Source organism: Aricia agestis, chromosome Z (genome assembly GCF_905147365.1).
Source record: "Aricia agestis chromosome Z, ilAriAges1.1, whole genome shotgun sequence".
Lineage (NCBI taxonomy): Eukaryota > Metazoa > Arthropoda > Insecta > Lepidoptera > Lycaenidae > Aricia > Aricia agestis.
In genome coordinates, this window is record NC_056428.1 from 11,661,832 (window position 1) to 11,686,691 (window position 24,860).

The following is a 24,860-nucleotide window of genomic DNA, read 5'->3' on the forward strand; positions in this document are numbered from 1 at the left end:
CAGATTCCCTAAGCGCTTTACAAACTCTAAATAAACTTCCTTTCAAATTAAAAAATTGTTTTCCTATCATCATTCAGATTCGAAATCTTCTATATAAATGTAAATCTAAAGGTTACTCTATAACATTTGTATGGATACCTAGCCATTGTGGTATTATAGCAATGATATTCTATGTTACTAACGTAACTAGATTGGAAGTATTATAGGCAATGACGTAGCTGATAAATTGGCAAAAGATGCTATTTTAAGTGGGGATGTATTCCCCTTTCAAAATTACAGTCACGATTTGGTTTCTCTTGCCAGGTGCTCTCTCGTGGACTCATGGGGTGAGTCATGGAGACTGATCAGTCAAACAAAAGCAATTCATTACCAAAAAATTCAACCCGTGATCCCAACTAAGCCTTGGTTTTCCCGAATTAATCTTTCAAAAAATGTAACAACATCCATTATTCGAATGAGACTGGGTCATTTGTGCATTCCAACGCATCTCATGAGAATTGGCGTACGACGTGATAATTTATGCGAATGTGGTGAAATTGGTGATTTAAACCATATAATTTTATCCTGTCCCCTCCATGATCATTCCCATTTATATCACAGTTTATCATATTCTATACCTATCCCATTTCCTACTAGATAAGAACTAACGTAAATACTAGAAATAAGAACAAGTTAGCAATACCAATGTTCAGACTAGCCAAAATAAGCAAATCCTTTAAAGGCCAATGTATACGCCTATACAATAAAATCCCAGAAAATGTTCAAAATCTACCTTTAAACAAATTTAAAAAAGCAGTTAAAGAACGTTTGTGTGCTAAAGCGTATTATAAAGTCAATGATTTCTTCGAGGACAGCACACCTTGGGAATAGGGTGGCTCCATGCAGGTTACTTTTCTTTTAATTTTGTTACATAGCTGTAAGCCATAACATTGTAATTTTCCATTTTTTTTTGCAAAAGATGGCCCCGTGCGAGTTTCTTACGCCGGTTCTTCTCGGCGGGGTAGTTCCCGAACCGGTGGTAGGCAACGTAGTTTCTTCGTTCGACTTTCAAAAAGTGTATCATGATACCCATTTTGAATAAAAAGATATTTTTTTTTTTTTTTTTTTTTTTTACTTCTGTAAATATATTGCTAAGTTATAATAATAAACATGTATATATTTGTTTAAGTAAATACTTATCTGTAAATAATATTAATATTTAATTTTTAAAGTTGTATTATATTATTACTCTTTTGTTTTTTAAATTTATGTTGTATTTTAAAAACTATAATAATTAACTTTTCCAAATTCCGTTCCTGTTATTCCTTCCGCTAGTTCCTTACCTTTTTAAGCCTCGTTTCCACTAAGCAACAATTCACGCGCAACAAGTTGCCCAACATGTTGAAAGTCAGCGCGGGACTTTTGATGAACAACGTTGTCTGTTTACGCATCTACTTTACGTCAGTCGTCGCCAACATGTCGCCAGAGGAACTTGTGTTGATTTTAGTGGCAGTGGTTATAATTTTTTTTATAGTATCTGTGAGCAGTATCCCATAGACGTTCATAGTTTTGGTACAGTTCGCTTAATTTGAGCACTTGTTCGTTAGACCACACTACGGACATTGTTGCGCGCGTCTCCACTTGACGACAATTGATGCAATTCTCTTTAAACAAACAACAAGCCGCGCGTCATGTTGCGCGTCAGCTGGCAACATCGCGCGCTGTTGTGCAGCGTTGCCGTACATGTTGAGCGTCACGTGTCGCGCGCTAAATGTTGCCTAGTGGAGACGCGGCTTTACTCATCTGTGGCCATGGAATTAATATGTACTACGGTACGTGGTACATATTAATTCCATGTCTGTGGCACAACATACGCAAAATTGTGACAAGTTGCCAAGAAAAAAAAAAAAACTATTGTGATTTGTGAAGTTAGTCATGATATATCTTAATTTGACATCTCGGTACATAAATCGATTCATTGTTTGAATCCGCTACTTTGTTTCAAGTAAAAAATATATATAAATAAGCTACCCATCATTTTGAAAAAGAGATTAAAAGGTTGGTAATATTATAACTTTTGTTTTAAGTTACGGTATTGTAAAATGCATGTCATATTTAGCGTGATTTGATCAACATTCTAGTACTTACTGCTAACTTCACATTACTCACGTCAAATAAAACATCGTTGTCCGCTCTCAGTGCATAACCTTAATTTTGTCATTTTTTGGTTATAATTATTAGTCGCGGACTTTTATTGTTTTTAACAGTGGAACAGTGAATATAAAATATGGGTAAAGTGCGATCCACGCCGGGTGCTCCCCGCAAGGAGGGGCTCAACAAATCTGGACATTCCATGAATCCAGACAGACCGACTGAAGGGTTAAAGGGTGTTGGAAAACCGAGAACAAAAGGAACCATCAAGAGACTGCAGATGTATCGTAATTTTAAAGCCAAAAGGGACAAGACTGGAAAAATTTTGACACCAGCACCATTCCAAGGTTGGCTTCCTTCTGGCACACAAGCTCGCGTAGAACCAAACCAAAAATGGTTCGGTAACTCGCGTGTCATTTCTCAGAACGCCCTTCAAAAGTTTCAAGATGAATTTGGTGCAGCTATAAAGAATCCCTATCATGTTGTTATGAAACCTACAAACTTACCCATTACATTGTTGAATGAAAAAGCAAAACATGCCCGAGTACATTTACTGGATACGGAAGGATTCGATAAGACATTTGGACCTAAAAAACAGAGGAAAAGAGTTAACTTAAAATTTAGTGATTTACAAACATTTTCAAAGGCTGTTGAAGACAGTTCTGAAAAATATGATGAATCCAAAGATGTGGATAGAGTCAGGGATGACGGTGGTGTGAGAGACGGACAGCGAGAGTGGATATTCGGTGCTGGCATGAGCAGGAGGATATGGAATGAGCTGTACAAGGTTATTGATTCCTCCGATGTGCTACTGCAAGTTCTCGATGCTCGTGATCCCATGGGTACACGCTGTCCATACATAGAAAAATTTCTCAGAAAAGAAAAACCACACAAACATTTAATATTTATTTTGAACAAAGTCGATTTAGTTCCAAATTGGGTTACACAAAGGTGGGTCGCTATATTGAGTGCAGAGTATCCAACTGTTGCTTTCCATGCCTCATTGACTCATCCATTCGGCAAAGGATCTCTCATTAATCTTCTTCGTCAATTTGGAAAACTACATATTGATAAGAAGCAAATAAGTGTGGGTTTCATAGGCTACCCTAATGTTGGAAAGTCTTCTGTAATCAATACATTGAGATCCAAAAAAGTGTGCAAGGTTGCTCCAATTGCTGGCGAAACAAAGGTGTGGCAGTACATCACTCTTATGAAAAGAATTTATTTAATTGACTGTCCGGGTGTTGTTTATCCATCGGCAGAAACGGACACAGAAAAAGTACTAAAGGGTGTAGTGAGGGTTGAACTAGTACAAAATCCAGAAGACTACATAGAGGAAGTGATCAAACGGGTCCGTAAAGATTATTTAATTAAAACCTATAAGGTTGATGGCTGGAACACAGCTATGGAATTTTTGGAAAAAATGGCCGCCAGAACTGGAAAGTTACTGAAAAAGGGTGAACCAGATATAAATCAAGTTGCAAAAATGGTTCTTAATGATTGGCAGAGAGGAAAATTACCTTTTTATGTTGCACCTGAAGGTTATGAAGTTCCTTTCTCAAAACAAACCCAACCAGATAGTAATGACGGTACAAAGGAACCACAAGAACTAGGTAAGAAGGAGGATAAACCTGCATCTGCTGAAACTGAAGAGGAAGGAAAGGAAAATGAAAAGAGTGAGAAACCTAGTCTTGTTGTCAACAAATTAGTGATTGCACAAGATTTTGCCAAGATAAGAGTTGGATTACAATTTGATAATGAAGATGATATCAAACCCCTTGAAAGTGTGGAAATACCAGATGAATTGAAGGGCATTGATGAAGAGAATGAAGAAAACAAATCTCAAAGTGAGAATGGTACTGAAGAAAAGCAAGGCGATGACACAAAAGCTGACAAAGATGACAGTGATTCAGATATAAGTGCTTTTTACAGTGACAATGAGGAGGTAAATAGTGATGTTGAGGATTATTTGACACATAAACCAGAGGAAGTTAAAGAAATGAAAAGGAAACGACTAGCTGCAGCAAGTGGCACATTTACAGTTGAAGAAGTCTCCCAAATTAATAAGAGAGCTAAAACTAATGGAGAAACAGACAAAAGAAAAATGACAGCAAAACAGAGAAGAGCACTGGAAAGGTCACAGAAACGTACTAAAACAGGAAGCAACTTCTATGAAGTATCTAATGTTAAAAACAGAAATAGAAACAAAAGAAAATTTGTATGAAAGTAGACTATTCTCTGTTCTTGTATGTCCCTAATTTCCATACAAATTTAGTGAATGTTTTTTGTTTGAAATAAATTACCATTTTAAATTAATACTTTTATTTCATTAAGGCGGGGATTAATCTCAATAAAAAACGATAACCGTGCACACAACCAAAGACCAAGCGTATACGCATCGAAATAAGATTCATTTTAGCTTAGCATAAAACTATAGGTTCTCGGGCGAATCTTCTCTATTTTTCATGTTTTTTTTAAATATCTTTGGAAATAAATATTAAGAAACAAAATTGTTCGGTTAAAGAATTTTTAATATAGATTTACTAACAATTTATTCAAATAAAATGTACAATTATCCTAGTTAATACTTATATTTAGATGAAATAGAGTTTTTTCGGAGGCAAGTTTGTAAATTAATTACAGCCAAAGTATTACGTTTTATTAAAATGTTTATAGTTTAAGGTATTTTGAATATTGTGCTTTATATCTCATATTTTTTAACACTTCGTTATTATATTGGAACTAGGTAAACCGGGAGTCACGGAATAACAAATTGGGGTATATCCTCGCCTTAAGTGTGCAACCTGTAGAATGTAGTTTTTAAAATTATGAAATAATCCTAAATAATAGTAAGTAACTTGGTAAAAACTGAAAACTTATGGTTTTAATATGAGATATGGCTAAATTAGTACAATGAAGAATTATTATTTTATTAAAGATAATGTTTACCACTTAATCCTTCAATCGCGGATTCTTGGAAATCTATTGTTTACGCGGTCGAATTCGAGGTTGGGAGTTGATAGGTTAATTAATATTAACAGTATACAATAACAGTAGGATATTTTAAGACATTAAAGTACTTATTAAATATTACATGATTAAAGCACCACGTCTTCTCGTATTTCTGGTTAGTACTAAATCTTGATTTTTATTAAGCTTGGGAACAATGCATTTAGTAAAATACATTCTTGGCCTTTCAGATGTCGTCCGGAAGCGAAAGTGATGAAGAATATGTGCCAGGGGAACCCGAACAACTATCAGAAGAGGAATCGGCTGCTGAAGAAACTGAATTGCAGTACGAAAACGAACAAGACCACAAAGCTAAAAAGAGAAAAGCAAATTCAAAAGGTAAAGGCAGAAAGAAAGTAAAAACTAGGAATAACGAAAAAGAAATTGTCGAAGAGGAAGAAGAAAAGGTACTTGAAGATAAAGTTGACCCTGAAGAAGAGAAAAAGAGAGAGGATGATCTGTGGGCGAAATTTTTAGAAGGAACCGACACTAAGCCAAAACCTGTGAAGGAAATGAAAGATTTGCCAATACTGACAGACACAGCTAGTAAAACTTCTGCGAATATAGGGAAAACAAAACCAAAAGAAGATGACAAAGAACGGGAAAGGCGAATTTTCGATTTTGCTGGAGAGAAAATTGTCGTAGAAAATAATGTTGTTGTAGATAAAATTAAATCTGATGATAGTTCCCCTTCAGGTAAACCAATCCTTTTTATCACAATTATAATTTCTTGATAGTAAATATTCAGTTTTAGTAATTAACGATAAGTCTCAACTCTCATACATAAAACAAAATATATGTAACCTATCAGTCGCGCCTAGAATAAAAAAAAACGAGTCAATGTTTAAATACAAAATTAAAATTACAGAAGTGAGTAGATTTTACATGAAACAATGCCAAATGTTCATACTCAACATCACTGTTATTACATAATTTTTTTAATTTGAATTGATAAAGATTTAATAATATTGACTACTATTTATATTTTACAGCGAGTCAAACACAAGCTCCTAGTATTAAAAAAGGTGGAGGAATTTCTAGTATTCTCAATCAAATCAACAAAAAGAACAAACTATCGACGTTAGAGAAATCTAAACTGGATTGGAACACGTTTAAAAAGGATGAAGGCATCGAAGAAGAGATCGTGAGTCACAACAAAGGAAAAGCTGGGTAAGAATTTGATTGGCTACTAATCTAATAAAGTAGATATACAACTTAGCGCAGAGTTTGGACTCCCACCACGCTATAAAATCCTGGGTCTTTTTGTTTGATTTCAAATTACGAAAATTGATTCTGAAAGCTCTGATTTTCTATAGTTTGATTTAGGACTATCCTCTTTGTTTACAACACAGTAGCCATACGTTTTAAAATTGTCTTATGTCTCTTCTCCGCGATTTAACGTATTTCCAAGCAACATCTTATTTTTTTTAGAGGCTGTCGCATTGCTTATAATATCAGTTACAAATAAAAAAAATTCTTTACGGAATTTATTGATTCGGTCGCCGCGATAAAAGCTATGCAATAGCATAAAGCCCCTGTCCTTTGGAAAACCTTGCTTGTCACTTGAATTTTGATATACTTTCAGATACCTCGATCGTCGAGACTTTCTAGAGAGAACGGAGTACCGCCAGTATGAAATAGAACGAGATCTGCGCATGAGTCGACGCAGCAATCGGTAGATCTGACAAGTCTTAGCCATAGTAACAAAATCGATAACAATGTTAGAAAATAACAAACCATTTAAAAACATGACAAAATATTCTTCTTCTTTAAAAATGGCCCCGTAGTGAGTTGCCAATGTCAAAGTGGTTGATGTGACTAGTCTGTCAAGAAAGTCATGATAATAATCTGAGAACTTTATTAATTCGAGATAAAAATGTGCAAGGTGACAATATTTAAAATGTATGCGTTCTCTGTGAAAATACAAAGAAAAAAATACACCTTTTAAGGGCCCCGAAGACGATCAAACGATTTGATCGTTTACAAAGCTTGTTTGAACGGTTTGTCAAACATTTACGTGTTTGAAGCATGTTTGATGAAATTTCATATTTTCGTTGTGTTTGATGCGCCGTTTGATCGCGTTTGAAGGTTTGAACAAACCCGGCTTAGTTTAGTGCTGGATTATGAAGAAGAAAAAGAGAAAGAAGCTGTAGTTTCTAGCACTTTCTGTAGACGTTCGTGGGTTAAACGATATTATGTTAGTCCATAGTCCATACCATTCTTTGGACCAGTCTTTTTCTTTTTTTTTCTCTTCTGACGGAGGATATTAACGCAGGGCCCCCGCAAGGGCTACTAGCACCTGTGTGCAAAAAAAGGATTTTGGCGCCCCTTTAGGCAAATTTTTTGGGACTTTAGTTTTGGTGCCCTTAAAAATGGCAATTTGGCGCCTCTAGGGGATGGCACCCGTGTGCATTGCACACATTGCACATATGGTAGCGGGGGCCCTGCATTAATGTTATAAACACAAGATAAGAAAATCGCGATCCTCGTTCTAGAATCTAGAGCATCTTCTGTATCACAATTCACAAGACGTGTACTCGACAGCGCGTATTGAATGAAACTGCGCAGTGTCGTTTGACAAACCGTTCAAACCGACATCAAACGGTTGCATCAAACACGTAAGTTTTGAGTCAAACCGTTTGATCGTCTTCGGGGCCCTTTAAGCGTGAATCGTGATTACGCTTAGAAAATTTTCCCGCCTGTCGTGACTTTCTTGGACGCACTATAGATGGTGCCTGCGGGCTATGGCCAATGGGGAAGATTTTTGCCAAATTATTCCGCTAGATGTCGCTGCTTCTATCAATTCGGATTTATAATATTAATATGGATAATTTTTCATAGAACATTTTATTTCTTTTCTAACTTTGTTATCGTTTCCAAATCGTTTGTCGACCTTGTTACTGGATGCAATCGTTTAGTGAAGTAAAATAAAAATACTCCCTCAAAATCAAGTTTTTCTTGTACTTATTTTGGATTTTTGGATTAAACACAGGATCACTATCCCACAAGTAATTTAAGAAACGATTTATGTTAAATAATGTTTAAAATGTAAACAAGAATAATATTTTGTTCACTACGAGCGCGCTGGTAATCCAGGTAAGCGCCATCTATCGTCAATAAATAACAATAGAAATAATGGTATGTGATATAAAATATTGTAAAACAAGAACAAACTTAACTAGAGCCCGGTCACCAAACAAGTAGAATTCGGCCGTTGACCTATGGCTACGTAATCACACGCAAAAATGACTGTAGTAACGAGTTTTTGTGCGCGAGCAAAAGAGACAAGTAGATATTATAGCGATAGCCGATAGGTCAAAAGCCAAATATCTAAGTATTCGTTTACCAGTCTGCAGGTCTCAGGTACTCCAGTAGTTCATCATTAGTTAAGATTTTTTAAAGTCCTAAAAGTGGCCAATGGCCATAAACAATTTTTTTTAAGGTGTAGACTGTAGGGTGTTTTTTTGTGACCTGCCTCATGTCTGTAATATAAGGAAAGACTCCACCGAACTTTGATAAGTATGTTTTATTTAATTCTGCCCGAAACTTCATTTACGCGCGAGAACCGTACATTTTTCTGGGAAAAAAGTACCCTAACAGGCCAGCTATAGGTACAGCTATACAGTTGTATCAAAACTAAGTGATAATTTTTAGAGTGTAAATGGTCCCCTATATAGACTTCTGTTAAAGTAGCAGCGCTGAAAGAGTAACTTTTTTTACTTTAGTATGGGAAAAATTTATTGCCCGCATTCTATAATTTCTGATTTCATAGATGTTTTTTCAATTTTCTGTCATTCGGATTCTTAAGTCAACACGCGCGCGGACACTGTATTTGATAATTTCGAAAACGAAGTTACAAAATATAAGAAATTAATGGGATTTGAGAAAAGGTATCCCTATGTTATTGTGGGAATATGCGTGGCCGCCACAAAGGAAGATCTTCCGACCGAGCGAGGTGGCATGCCCGGTCAGGCCGAAGCCCACGTGATATATCTCAGCTGTCGTATATATGTCGCAGCCGACTGGTTTAAATAGCAGTTCAATCAAACAGCTAGCCCTTTGACTGAACAACGCCATTCAATGCAATGCTGCAACACCAGTCGTGACCGTTTCACTATTACCACAACGCGTTGTGAGCCATTTTTTCGCTCACTGAGCGTTTTCGGTCTTTGAGCGTAACATATATACCGACGCGCTCAGAAAACTTCGATAGTGCGATGCAGGAATGTTAGGCGAATTGTGGGTACCGCAACATTATAAAGCGCTAGTTTGCTTGCGATCCCGTACATATCTGAATTTACTCTAGAAATTATCAATTTCTAACTTCGCTTTCACAGTAGTCGACTTCAAACTTTGCTGTCGAAATAATTATCGAATGAAACTTCAATATAGACTAGACAACTCTGAAAGGAACGTTTTATCGCCTCCGTGCAAATGACAAACAATTAGGTGGCAACGCCAGTTTCGCAGTACTGAACTAAAAGGAAATCTACTAATAGTTCTCTCTCACGCAACACAAGACTTTTACATCTTAGTTAACTTGTAAATGGATACTGGGTGTTGTTCGCGACTTTGTAATAAGAACCCGTTGGAACCGTACATTAGCCGTGGTAATGTAGGTACGGTTATTTTGGAAATTAAAGCCTTTTCGATGCAGAGAAAACTTCCTGTTTTTACCAAATTTTTCTGTATGAAAAATTTTCATACAGAAAAATTTGGTAAAAGTTAAAATAATAACTCTACTGCAAAATAACAATACTTAGAGCTGGCGCGCACTACGACTTTTTGCCGCGCGATTATTTTAGCGACCGAAAAAAATTCAAATAAAATGACACTTTATGACATAGGCTATAGCTTTCATTTTCTACCGACATTTGTCTAGCAACCCATGCCGGCGCTGCTTTTCAGTGGCGTAGAGCAAAATGAAACCTATAGCCTATTTCATAAAGTGACATTTTATTTGAATTTTGGTCGGTCGGTAAAATAATCGCGCGACAAAAAGTCGTAGTGCGCGCCAGCTCTTACATTTAATTATTATTGATCTAATTGACATCTTGTACATGGCTATGGATTTTGATAAACAACTAGCTGTTTGACCGAGCTTTGCTCGGTATTCGATAAAACAAGAACAAAATGACATTTTCTAAAAATGATTCCTAGCTAGATCGATTTATCGCCCCCGAAACCGGAAACCCCCTATATACATACTAAATTTCATGAAAATCGTCGGAGCGGACTCGGACTCCAATTATGTATACTTAATATACTTATACAAGAATTGCTCGTTTAAAGATATAAGATTAGATGGCGCCAAAAATATCGCGCAGGAACTGTACATTTTTTCGGGATAAAAAGTGTCATTTCCCGGGACTTAGTCAATTGTCAAATTTCAACAAAATCGGTTCAGCGATTTGGGCGTGAAGAGGTAGCAGACAGACGCATTCGCATTTATACATACTTTCGTATTTATAATATTAGTAAGTAAGTATGGATAATATTAGTATCTGGGCATTTAAAAAAAAATGTGTATGTGCCTTGTCCTTCGCCTTTGTTAATTTATTTTGTTGAGATAAATAACTTTTAACCATAGACATAATATATACTTAAAGACCAACAAAGAGTGCGAGAGAGAAGAAAATCCTTTATGGAATTATAACAAGATGAAAAGAGAGAGGCAGTCTAATGAAAATTGTAACAACTTTTATTTGACAGGTCGTCAAAAGTCGTCAATCGTTTTTATGCCCTTTCGGTATTTGCAATTTATTATTTAAATCGTATGTTATTTTCAACAAATACTATTATATATAACAATAATAACTTGTGCTGTGAGTGATTGCAGTGTAAATCATAGGAATAATCCTGAAAAATATACATTTCACCCGTAATTAATCTTCATGTTCTAATTGCTATGATGTGTTTATTTTTGCTATATTCTGGTCTTTAGTTCTCTATTTCAAATAAAATATTGTGAATCCTCCCTTTTACTTTCATATTTTGCGTAACTAAAGGTACTATTGTTCTTATATTACACAAATTTTGAAGAAAAATTTTTCATCAAAATTTCTTACATATACGCTAGTGCTCGAATCAAATTTATCGATATGCTTATCGATATTTTACAATAACATAAATCTAAGATAAAAATCATTTACCTTTATTTATCACCTTAAGCCCGGCCGCACATTATCTGAAATTTCTGATCAGAAAAATTCGGACGCCCGGCGGAACGCACTCTGTTCATACATTTTGTTGTAGACCCATCATACTAAAAGAATTTCTGACGTGTCAAAATGTATGAGCGGGGCGGGGCGTCCGAATTTTTGTGATCAGAAATTCGGAAAATGTGCGGCCGGACTAAAAAGGACATATTATCTTATTTTAACTAATATAATATAGTATAGTATAATATAGCTAATATAATATAACTACTATAATATAGAGTGACTTTAAAACTAGAAGAAGGTTTATATTTATATATCATAATCAATTGTTTTACAGATTCCCTCAAGATCCTCTAATAAGAGGAAAATGGCTGAAATTAATTGGGCGTGTTGGTTGGAATCCCAAGAAAAATTCAACAATATGTAGCAAACTTTCATTGAAAATTTTTAAAGAAAAATTAGAATAAATACTATTTTGGTTAAAGGAGCTATCCCAACTTTATTTGTGCCAGTAAGTTTGACATACTGTTGCACTTGTTACTGAAGCAATTATTAAAAATAAGCAATTATAAGCAATTAATGCTTTTTAGTTCATTTAAGATTATACTTATATGAACTAAAAAGTATTAAATAATCCTTATTCTGTACTCAATCTTCATAATTTTTAAGTCGGTACCAGTTCTAAGTATATAAGTTAATGTTATTCTTATTCTGTCAGAGAACTGGCGATTAGGTTAGCTGGTACCGATTGCAAAATAATGAAGATTGAGAACAGAATTAATACTGAGTACAGAATAAGAATTATTTAATACTTTTTAGTTCATTTAAGTATAATATTACTATTGTCATTGCCTTGGAAGTCGGTTTTAATTTTTTGTTTAAAAATAATAATTTTACTCATTTTAGCTGTCCTTAACGTTTTCTATACTTACAGTTGGTGTTTTAAAAAATCAAAATCAAAATTGCTTTATTTCTGAACAAATCTAAAATAAAATATATTTTCAGAATACATGGTGCCTACCACCGGTTCGGTAACTAAGCCGACGAGAAGAATCGGCGTAAGAAACTCGCACGCCCACTTTTTACCAAAAAAAGTGAGAAAAAAAAAATCTTTTAAAACAAAATTTACAATGCTGTAACTAAAAATTAAACAATGTAAACATAGATAGATACATAATAATTGTAAGTCATGTAGAAGTAGCCTTGCAAGCAGTCATTCAGCATTCTACTCCCAAGATGTGCCATCAATTATGAAATCATTTTGGCTTTGGCACAAAACGTTCTTTGACTACTTTTTTAAATTTATTAATCGAAATATTTTGAACGTTTTCTGGGACCATATGTTCCCATTTGAATATCAAGGAGTCACCTCGATTTCTCATGGTTTCCATCACCAGACCACCACTTTTGTGAACATGATACCTACTCGGAACAATACAATGTACAGCAAAAGAAAAATTTGAAAATAGGTTCATAAACGGCGGAGTAATCGTTGAACATACATAAAAATATATCCACAGGCGAACGTCTAGACTCCTCCTGTTTGGAAGTCGGTTCAAAATAATTGTAATAAAATATTATGATATTTTATAATATGTATTTAATTTAAGAATAAAATATAATATACTATGTGTGTTGTTTACTTTCAACGTTTAATTTCAATGTAAGGACTGATTTACCAGATTGATTTTACCTGAGTAATAAATAAGTAACTTTATAATGTGTTAAGTGTAAATTATTTACCCCTATAAGAACCTCATGTCATAACATATCCGACGATTGAAAAATCATTCCAAAAGAAAATGTGTATCTACTTTTCAATCGTCACCTTTTTTTGCCAATTAAAATTTATGATACCTAATTTGAAATACAAATCTATCAAAGTTGCATATTATTTATTTCTTATAGAAACTCAGGTAAAATAACTCGAACGGACTAAACTATCGATAGCAAAATACTATACTATCGATAGTAAAATATACATCACTAGCACACGCACACATTGACAGATCGAAAATGGTCACGCATTTTCGAGTTGTCAGGTGGTCTTTACGACAGTATATATTATGTCTATGCTTTTAACAGAATATATTAATTTAAGTGAAAAAAGTATATGTTTAAATACATATAAGTACCTAAGTATAAATAATTGTCGTCTTGTTGTTACTTTACTAAATAAAAAACTTACGAAGGTTTTAAAGTATTGAAAACCATCAAATATACCTGTCCCCTTCCCAACTAAGATGAGATAATGATTGATTTTTAAAAATATCCAGTATTGGAAGTGATTTCTATACATAATTTAAAATCTCAAAAGTCAAATGTATCACTTGAAAGTATCAATTATGGTAAAAGCACTAATGGCAGACGCTTTAAGGCATAGACTTAATATATACTGTTTAAGGAAACATGGAACATTTGAATGTTGTAAAATATACTTATATTTATTAAAATAAAGGATTGATAACTTCTTCCATGTCTTCAGTAACTCTTACAAAATAAAACTATTATGATTATTCACTGACAAATCAATTAAAAAATAAATTATTGGTCTTTTTGTAAACTTAGGCCCGTTTAAATAGTCAGTACTCAAGATGCGTCTCGTCTCACAGGCTCTGTGATTGGTTGGCTGTCAAAATTTGGACCGATCACAGAGCCGAATCGCGTCTTGAGACCGGGTCGCATCTTAAGTACTGACTATTTATACGGGCCTTAGTCATAACAACTAATAGATGACATCACAGAAAACGAACATCACTAATAGTAGACACCAATATGAACTAATAGTTGACATAGAACATTAAATTACATTTAACATTTTTCCTATTATTATGTCTTTATTTGCCGTTTTTCAAAAGATTTCATTTACTTCATCATAGTAACTACATGCATATAAAATATTATTCACGTTGTCTCTTCTTCCATGCTAAAACTATCTTTCCTTTTATTTTTATTTTTCATATATTTTTTCCTAGCAAATTTATTTTCAGTCTTTAGTCTCCATGCTTCTCTTGCCTCTTCTTTTTTCTTCTTTCTGTTCTCAGCTCTCCTTTTTCTTCTTTTAACTGCTAAAAAACTAAAGCAATCGATTTTTAGATCAGACAAGGTCTAATATGTCCATTTTTAGGTACTTACAGCAGTTCTAATTTGTTAACTTGTTAATAGAATTATATTTTCAGAGAATATTGATGATATTTGCAGTAGAATAAACTACAAAATAACTTTAGTATGTATTGCAAAATGATGATATGAGTTCCATGTCATCTATTAGGTTTTTTACATTTTCAAGAACTAATAGCCCTTTATATTGTTTGGGAAAATGGATAAAAAAATCATAAATAAACATTAATTAGTGTGAACAACATGACCATTAATCCAATGAAATCAATAGAAATTACAAAAAATCAAATATATGTATTCAAAACTTACGTGCAAAATTGCGCCTTTAAAAAGTATTTGATAGGTACCAAAAATGTATTAATGCTAAATAAGATGGTTAATTTTTAAACAATGTAAAACAACAAGAAGGTAGTATTATGTGACCTCCGTTGGGAGACTTTTTCTACGGTCATTTTTGATATTATCAGGAAAATGCCTTAAATTCCGCGTTCTTTTTTGTTTTTTGTATAATAACCGATATTACATTATAGAAAAAAAGAGAAAATTGACATAAAAATTAAAATGAAATTTTATACCCCGTACACGTTTTTCTGAAATTGCCCATCAATACTATCTATGTGCTATCTTTTTATCTATACTAGTCTATACTAATATAATATTATAAATGCGAAAGTATCTCTGTCTGTCTGTCTCACTTTCACGCCAAAACTACCGAACCGATTGTAATGAAATTTTGTATACAGATAGTCTAAAGCCTGAGAAAGGACAACTTTCGATTTTTTTCGATCGTTATTTCTTTTCTACGTTATTAAATAACTCAGTACTTTATCTATGCAGTGACGTAACCTTAAACCTGTCAATGATAAATAGTTAATGGGTAAAGTTGTGTAATTGGGGGGCTAAATAAGCTTTAAAATTTGGCATAAAATACATATAAAGTTTAATTTAAAAAATGAATTATTATGTGCACTCTGCACAGCTGTTTTGATTTAAGGGGTACTAGGGTTTTTTTTATAAAAACTTTTGACACCAATTATTTTGTTGACATCGCGCGCTATAAACTAAAGTCCACGCGGACGAAGTCGCGGGCAACAGCTAGTGGATGTATATGTAGCAGACGACTGGTTAAAATAGCCGTTCAATAGAACAGCTAGCCCTTTGACTGAACAACTACATTCAATCACACGGCTATAACTCGTTTAGCCGACTTGTTGATGGCAATTACGTTCAACACTACAATGACGCTTAGCAGACTGGTTAAATGGCAAATTAACTAAGGTGACCATTAGTTTAGTGTTATTATTACACAAATAATAAATAATAAGCAGAATAATTTTCTCCTCGAATATTTGCTTGAATTTTGATTCACTCGTTTGTGCCCCTATAATTTCTGTCACTTTAATAACACTTGTAACGTATATTTACGAAAAATATCATAATTACAACCACAAGACACCGGCTAGTTGATGCCATATTGTAAACAAAACGCACCTAGCACCGCAGTGGTGAGCGCTGAACTTATTCAATCAAACGGCTGCTTTTGAATCGACTGTAATGTTGAACGTTATGAGCGACTTAAATATTCAATTAAAAATCTAGACGTGTGAATGAATGTCGTTGTTCAGTCAAAGGGCTAGCTGTTTGATTGAACGGCTATTTCAACCAGTTGGCTGCGACATATAGATATAAACAAAATCCTCAACATAATATACCTACACTTTTTCTAACAAAAATACTTACACAGCGAATTACGCCATGTAAATTCTCTTTATACCTAAGTCCTTTCGTTTTAGAATTATCTAGCTTTGTCGGAGTTGGGCGTAAATAGCATTCAATCAAAATATTCCCAAGGTCCAATATAATTTCGATATGATATGACACGGTTGCCAGCAGTGTCGCAGAACATTTTAGCTCGGCCCAATCACGCCAATGACTCGGCCAATCAATTTCAATATCTAACAAACGTACACTCCAGAGCATTTTGCTGACCACTAAAATGGGAAGTTATACAATAGTATGCAGTAAAGAGTAGTAGAGTTTAAGGGTAGAGGTGGGCAGTTTTCGGATTTACATAATACGGCCGTGATTTACAAAAGGTACAAGATAATAGATATTGCCCGCAAATCCAGGATAAAAGTTGCAGTCCTAGGATCTATATCTACTTATATTCTTTATACACGTCACACGTTCAGCGTTCTATACCGGTTACCCAATGATAGAAATAAGTTTACAGAGTAACAAGGATTACCTTGATGGATGTGCTTCAAACACCCCAGGAGTCCTGAGCCAGGACCCGTCTGTGCATAAGCATAAAATATCCCACCAAAACATGAAATGTAAAAGGAGCCAAGCAAAATATTGCATAGCCATTCAATACTTCTGTCGTAAAAAGTTTTCAGATCACATTCAAGCCAAGCCTTCAACTTATTTTGTAATTTAAATCAACATTCAGTAATAGTATCAATAGATTTCTTTATTTTATAATTATTATAGTGGCCTGGCAATGAGCACAAAAGAAACAAACATAAAACTGCATAATATTTGGAGTTCATACTTACACATATGGCAAGCGTAAAGTGTTTTAGTATATTATAACGAGTTAACGACGCATGTGGCCGATGGTACCCAATAAATCCAATTAGTACCTGATTATTTCTCTAGTGCTCATTGCCAAGCCACTATAATCTTATCTTCCTTATATCTTTAAACGAGCAATTCTTGTATATATATAAATATATATTTGGAATCTCGGAACAGCTCCAATGATTTTCATGAAATTTAGTATATAGGGGGTTTCGGGGGCGATAAATCGATCTAGCTAGGAATAATTTTTAGAAAATGTCATTTTATTCGTGTTTTATCGAATACCGAGCAAAGCTCGGTCAAACAGCTAGTAATTATAAAATAAAGAAATCTATTGATACGATTACTGAATGTTGATTTAAATTACAAAATAAGTTGAAGGCTTGGCTTGAATGTGATCTGAAAACTTTTTACGACAGAAGTATTGAATGGCTATGCAATATTTTGCTTGGCTCCTTTTACATTTCATGTTTTGGTGGGATTTCATTTCTTTTTTTAAGGTATTTTTCTTTTCAAGTCACGTAACAACAACTTTTCTGTACTTAGCTTAGCACTCATTCTCTATCTCCTTTATGTTTTTCCTTTGAGGCTTCGTTAGTTCTAAAGGTGGACAACGTAACGTAAATACTTCTGAGTTCTGAGTCGATTATCATATTATTCATAATATATAATTATTGACTCTTAAGCTTTAATACTTGAAGGTGGTCATTTTTAGCATTACCCTTGAACACATAACAGCACTATTGTAAGCGTCTCGACGTTCCTCGCAGGAAAGAAGCACACCTAATTTCATGTTGATAACTTAAAACTCCCATATATCGAGCGAGTAAGAAGTGTACTGATTACATTTATATTTTAATCGAATTTAATTATTATTTAATTGTTAACGTTGTTAATACTATTTTTATATCATTAATACTATTTAATTAAGTACATAAAAGCCTTTTGTACGTAAAACAAATATGCAGTCGAAACTCATACTGTTCTTGCAAAGTTAAAAACATAAAAATCTTTTCTTGTATTTTAAAAGTATTATATTTTTCTATTATTTTTCAATTTTTATGTTTCCCTGCCCAAATGATGAAAACGGGACCCTATTAATAATAAGTCTTCGCTGTTTGTCCGTCGTCCATCCGTATGTCACCAGGCTGGATCTCGAGAACCACGATAGCTAGATAGTAGCAATTTTCACAGATTATGTATTTCTGGTTTCGTTATAAAAGCTAATAGTCCAATTTAAATAAAATAAATTATTAATAGGAGGCCTCATACAACAAACACGATTTTTTCCCCTTTTTTCCTCTATATCCATAATGGTAACATTGAGGTTTTTGAAATTTTCAGAAAATACTCAACTGTACTTTAACTTTAATAATTAATAATAAAAATTTAATAAAAATATTATTTAAGGGGGGCTCCCATACAAATTTACGGTACGGAACCTCATGTACGCCGACTCGCACTTGGCCGGTTTCATAATTTTTCCTTTCATTGTGAATAAATACCTATCTGGGTACCAAATTTCAAGGTTCTAAGTCTGCTAGAAGTACCTTAGAATTTTGATGATCTGTCAGTCAGTGAGTGACAAAATGTAGTAACTTTGACCATCCGTAACTATTAAACTATTTATCGAAATTTCATGCAATTTGGAGGTTAAGCTAGTTTTAATACTTGCAACTAGTGACCGAAATTCTAAATCCCTAGCTTTGTTAACATCGAAGATAAAGGGGGTGTGAAATAGCCGCGAAACGCTTCGAGAAAAGTATGGTACGGCCGTGCCTTTGCTAAAAAGCTTGGCAGGGGCACTGCCGTGCCCCCAGATCTGTTATTTTATTACTAATCGTAATCTAGTAACACATTTAAATTGTATCAGTAGTTCTGCCAAAATTGCCCCCGTTTCGTCGTAGTTAGATTTTAAAACGTAAGTAAGTATATCTAAAAGGTGTCATAAGATGCACGGATAAGATGTTATACATTGATGAATGGTCTAATAAAATATAAAATGTCTCCATGTTAATGACGCATAGCATAATAGGGAATTTGTAATTTTACACGAGGAATGGAAAATATATAGCTGACAAACAGCTAACTTAACTGTATCATGCATGTTTGTTATGTCAGCGATTCGATGAATAGTTAGCCAAGTTTGTAAGGTAACAACTAACAAGCTTAAGCCTGTACTAGACTTTTATTAGTAATCTGTTAAAAGATTTTCGAAAGTGTTACAGTATCGCTTTAGAATTAAATTCACCCTTGGCCCTTACCAATAAGAATATATGTATTTAGTATTTAGTTTACACAGCGAATTACTTGTAAGTCTACTTGTATACTATGTTGACTTATTGGTAACTACATCTACAATTCCGTTGCGCCGAATGTCGTGCAGGAACCGTACATTTTTCACGGGTAAATATTAAATAGTACCTATGCTATTTCCTTTCCCGAACTCAAAGTACATATCTCGATACCAAATTTTTGCAAAATCGGTCCAGCGGTTTAGGCGCGAAGAGGTAATAGACAACACACTTTCGTATTTATACCTAACTATACTCCACTCGGGCTAACTTGTCGCTAGCGGTCATTGACTCCCTGTCAAAAACTTGTCATTTTCCATATAAAACCACGATTGACAATATCTGACACTTCATTGTCAATCGCGGTTTATATGGAAAATGACAAGTTTTTGACAGGGAGTCAACGACCGCTAGCGACAAGTTAGCCCGAGTGGAGTATAGATGATGCCCGCAACTCCGTTGCGCCAAAATTCGTTTATCGCGCGGGAACCTTACATTTTTCCGGGATAAAAAGTATCCTATGTCCTTTCCCGGAACTCAAAGTATCTCCATACCAAATTTCAGCCAAATCGGTTCAGCGGTTTGGGCGTGAAGAGGTAACAGACAGACAGACACACTTTCGCATTTATAATATTAGTATGGATATAATATATTAGTATGGAAGTCACTTAACAGATAAACAGTAAAGACGTAATATATGCTGTGTAGTGTGTATATATCCTAATTAGTAGTAGCTAATTGATGTTTTTGTGGTTAACTGTACTTCAGCCAGTATAGTGAACTGTGGGTCGTTTTGTACAGTTGTGCTAAACAGACGCTAAATAATATTCGCCGTAAGCAGTGTCATATTGCAGTGGGCAGAGCGTTAGTGTTTCTATATTGATGTGAATTGCTGTGATTTAAAATGGCTGGGTACGGAAGATGGAGCCTTTTTGATGGGAAAATCGCTGGAGTACAGGTAGGTGAGTTTTTTCTTAATACCTTTGAAATAATCAGAATTCAGAAAGTTTTGAATTTGGTTGTTAATAATGTTGCAAAATTATAATTAAATAATGTTTCGTTTACAATGTTTTGGCTACATTAAACTAAGTACGTTTACGCTCTATCGTTTATATTTTCTTAAAAGTTGCTCTCTTGTTCCGTAAACTTTTTCATGGTTGTTAGTTGGTTACGTAATTTCTAGCGTGTTTAACGTTGCACTGGTCAATGTGCACATGAAGGTAATGTACGGTCTATTAACATAATGTGTAAAGCAAATCTTTTCACGTGATTTTGGGTGGCTGATGGCTACCGTCTCTACCTTTAAAATGTAGAGTAGGCGACTAATGCCGGTTTTTTAGATTTATCGGCTGTTAATCTATTTATTAGAAATTAGATTTTAGAGCCTTGACAACCTGTTATTAAATAGACAGTTATACCCAAATGAGAAGCGCTTATAATTTAATAAACAATTTCTGGGATATTGCTAATCAATAATTACTTTCATACATTTAAAGAGTAAGGGCCTGTTTCACCACTTTCTGATAAAGTCCCGAATAAGCTATTCACAACTTTTTTGACAGATTCTCCATACTTGATCTGTCAAGTAAATTGGTGGATAGGGTATTCGTCACTTATCAGGAAGTGGCGAAACAGGCCCTAAGTACCTATTAAGAATGTTATTTTGACTTTGTTTTTTTTAATTTGGTATTCATTACTTTAATTCTTGTATCTAGAACTGCCTGTCATTATGTAAGTCCTGTCTTACAACTTGTTGAACAATTAAAAATCTACTAATTTTGTGTTTTTGAAATCCCTACAAGATGCTCTGTTCTAGAGACAGCAAAGACCAGCTACCTAGGTCCAGCTCTGGATTTATGTATAGGAAGTATGGGCCATGGTCTATGGGCGGCGGCCTCCTATGGCGTCCTAGGATGGCGGCAGAGTTGGTACTTAGGAGCGGCAAAATTAAAGTGGCCCACACTCATAAAAAATATAAACCCGGCCCTGCCTATTAGGTCCTAGATTTATCTGGGCAGCAGGTTAATGATACTCCCAGTTCATTCAGATTCGTGCAAGTGACTTGTCCACCCACCGGGCGAGTGAAGGTGCTGTACCAAGCGGCTGGCGTGACGTAATCTGGAACGGTGAACGCGACGGAAAGGAAAAGTGGGCGAACTACCTGATATGAATTTCGCAGCCTCGGGTGCGCCCACGCAGAATCCTTAGTCCTTCTGCCTAATGTCTGCCTAGTTACTAGTAGTTAGGTTACGAAAGGATGTATACTATCATATATCAGAGAAGTTGATTCCTAGGCAGATGGTGGACCTAAGTAATTAGGTCGCGTTAAGGCGAGGATAAAGCCCAATTTATTATTCCGTGACTCCCGGTTTACCTAGTTCCAATATAATAACGAAGTGTTAAAAATATATAATATATGTGATATAAAGCACAATATTTAAAATACCTTAAAGTTAAACCATAAACATTTTAATAAAACGTAATACTTTGGCTGTAATTAATTTACAAACTCACCTCCGATAAAAATCTATTTCATCGCAATATAAGTATTAACTAGGATAATTATAAATTTTATTTGAATAAATTGTTAGTAAATCTATATTAAAATGCCATTAACCGAACAATGTTGTTTCTTAATGTTTATTTCCAAAGATATTTAAAAAAAACATGAAAAATAGAGAAGATCCGCCCGAGTAACTGGAGTTTTATGCTAAACTAAAATGAATCTTATTGCGATGCGTATACGCTTGGTCTTTGGTTGTGTGCAAGGTTATCGTTTTGGATTGAGATTAATCCCCGCCTTAAGGTGACGCCTTGATAATGATTTTTCTCAACAATGACTAAAGCTAACAAATTAAAGTTCATTGTCAGTATTCATCATGTCTTTGTCTTTGAATTACCCATAGCATAACACGATTGGTCAACTTTTATAACACAGAATAATTAATCAAAAAGACCTCTATAACAGGGATTTAGAATTTTGCCAACAGAGGAGAGTGATTTAAGCTACCAAAATTTGTACATAGATTAGTTCAAGCATACACTATAAATTTGCCCATAGCTTATATATGAAATATTATATTTATGGTTTTTAATTACGCGACAAAAACCATTTTGTCGCTTACGCCCTTTCCATTTCTTGCTGTTCCATTGCTTGTTTTCCATGAGAGGCCGGCAAAACGAGCGTTACGACTATTAGGGCCTGCTTCACCACTTCCTAATAAGTGCCGGATAGGCTATCCACCACTTACCTTGACAGACTCTGTCAAAAAAGTTGTGCATAGCCTATCCGGCACTTTATCAGGAAGTGGTGAAACAGGCCCTTAACATTTAGGTTCTAGGTTTGTTTTAGCTTCGTGGTTCTAGGAAAGTCGGCGCTAAAAGCCCAAGTAGTGGTCACGTGGCTAAGTGCGATAATTGTCGAAACAACGTCTCCGTTGTCCGCGTATTTGCTCAGGTGTACCGCGTAAATGAATGAGCCGCGAGCCACGACAATAGTGATGTGCAGTGCGCATGTTACTCGCTCGATAGCGCGAGGCACGTGGCCCGGCCCGCGAGATGAAGGAGGCTGGCGCGGGGCGGTTGCGCCGCCGCCCGGCGCGCCGCGTTAGTCGCGCGCGGGCGCTTATCGCGATAACACCGGCACGCTGCGTCGTTTTTTAAAACCATTTTTATATTATCAATGAAAAAATACGCGATGTGTGCTGTGTAGTGTGGAAGAAATCTGAGGATTTTTTTTGGAGGAGGGAAAGAGTTAAGCGCGAGTGGCGGTCGAGCGGTGGATGGTTCGTGAGGGGCGGCTGCCGGGGCGGCGCCGCTAGCGAAATGTCGATACCCCTCCGGGAGACGGTCCTCCCTACGCAGGTGAGTGGTGCTCCCCGGAAGTAGTATTGTGGCTGGCGCTTTTCTTGGACTGTGGTTTTCGATTATCATCGATATCGCGAGTTATAATAATAACCAATGTGCTATATTTAAAATTTTTAAACTACATACTTACATTTAATTGGTAAAATATTTTCAGTGATTAAACGTTTCATATTTCAGAAATACTTCGTTAGTAAAATATGTTTGTCATCGAAATCGTTAGTGCATTTTAATCTAAAATATTTAATTTACCAATTTAGTGAGCATCTGCAAAAATATCAAGTTGACCGTGACACAAAAGCGGTAGGTATTTTGTTATCTAATAAGATATAATAAAAATTAATATTATAATAATATTTTTAGCAAGTATTAACGTAATCTATCAAAATTCAAAGATAAGCGATGAGTAAAAGTAGGTATCCATTGTTTGTGTGATCAATATTTTGTCAAACGTTTACAATGTAGAGCTAATAATGGTAGAGCAACGCAATTTTGTGTTAAATAATTCGAAAAGCTCAAGTTATCCACTTATGGCCGGTATATTATTGCAATCCAGCCAATCCAGCACTGAATTGGAATAATCGATTGGAAATTGGAATAATGTAAATTGGCCATTACGAGCATTTGGCTAGGATGTTATCTTAATTTAAATTTTACCTTTTTTTTTTGTTTTCGCACATCGAATGGAAAAAAGCTATAGGGACAACACTATTCCAAAAATGTAAACAACTATGGCCGCCTGCTTCGATTCGTCTGAAATTTCGAAACGCAATCTTTCAGGAAGATTTTTCTGCTTCTGGATTAGACATTTGGAACAAGCCGTTTATTAGAATTTAGAATGCATGTATTTCTATATCCATACTTCCATTCTAATATTATAAATGTGCAAGTGTGTCCGTCTGTCTGTTACCTCTTCACGCCCAAACCGCTGAACCAATTTTGGCGAAAATTGGTGTGGAGATACTTTGAGTCCCGGGAAAGCACAATAAGATACTTTTTATCGGGGAAAATTTTCGGCACTCACGCGATAAAAAAAAATATACAGACAAACATAATTATTATAAACTCCTCCTTTTTGGAAGTCGGTTAAAAATGCTATGAACTATATTTGTAATCTTTACCAAATTATAAGCTTAAAGCTTTACAATCTGTCTGCGACACACAGACCCAATTGCAGATTTTCTCACTGTTAGGTTTTATGTCATGTGTGATTTCGTACAGTAAACTCTTGTTACCGAAAAAGATTTTCATAAAATATTAGCTAAAAAACACTTACGTAGTACTAACGTATTTTTTTAAATGTTTGCATAGGAGTAGTCTGTGGGCTTTCCGCCCCAATCCTTATTTTGTATTGACATTTTTATTGTTTTTTCTACTTGTACCTGTGTTGTAAGGATTACATTTTTGTAGCTTACAACTTACATGCTTACTGCCGTTTCTAGCAAGAATTACGAAACAAACATTTATTGATTTACTCGTTATCAACACTTGTGAACAGTTGACCAATACCCTTATCTACTATCACCGGTACTTCGTCGAACTACGAGTATTACTAGGCCCTATAAATAGAAGTGAGATGTTAGAAACTACTGCCCTAGGCCCTAGATGCTTTCTATTGTAACTTGTGAGGAATATTATTATTGTGTGTTTAATAATTATTTAATTGTAAAAGAAGAGTGACTTGTTTTCGTATGTAAAA

At 34.9% G+C, this 24,860-nt stretch overlaps 2 protein-coding genes across 5 annotated transcripts in view; both read left to right on the forward strand.

The window, feature by feature from the left end:
- The first annotated feature begins 1,932 nt into the window (after positions 1-1,932).
- LOC121738866 (nucleolar GTP-binding protein 2) lies at positions 1,933-14,584 on the forward strand. 3 transcript variants are annotated; one of them, XM_042131127.1, is made up of 4 exons: positions 2,171-4,315; positions 5,331-5,835; positions 6,132-6,309; positions 6,725-6,939. In XM_042131127.1, the coding sequence occupies exons 1-4, from the start codon at positions 2,267-2,269 to the stop codon at positions 6,816-6,818; spliced, it is 2,826 nt and encodes a 941-aa protein (XP_041987061.1). In that variant the 5' UTR covers positions 2,171-2,266; the 3' UTR covers positions 6,819-6,939. The 3 variants fall into 3 exon arrangements, with proteins under 3 accessions (XP_041987060.1, XP_041987061.1, XP_041987058.1); XM_042131126.1 differs by lacking the exons at positions 5,331-5,835; positions 6,132-6,309; positions 6,725-6,939 and adding an exon at positions 1,933-2,037 and having other exon boundaries at positions 2,247-4,424; XM_042131124.1 differs by lacking the exons at positions 5,331-5,835; positions 6,132-6,309; positions 6,725-6,939 and adding an exon at positions 14,572-14,584 and having other exon boundaries at positions 2,172-4,356.
- Positions 14,585-20,117: 5,533 nt separating this feature from the next.
- The window catches only part of LOC121739513 (breast cancer anti-estrogen resistance protein 1), a 120,980-nt gene continuing 116,237 nt past the window's right edge, over positions 20,118-24,860 (forward strand). The window contains exon 1 of one of the 2 annotated variants that reach the window (XM_042132012.1): positions 20,118-20,255. In XM_042132012.1, coding sequence (XP_041987946.1) covers positions 20,202-20,255 — 54 coding nt within the window. In that variant the 5' untranslated portion in view covers positions 20,118-20,201. Of the gene's footprint in view, positions 20,256-22,925; positions 23,162-24,860 lie in introns of those variants that run through there. The other variant, XM_042132014.1, reaches the window with a different exon arrangement.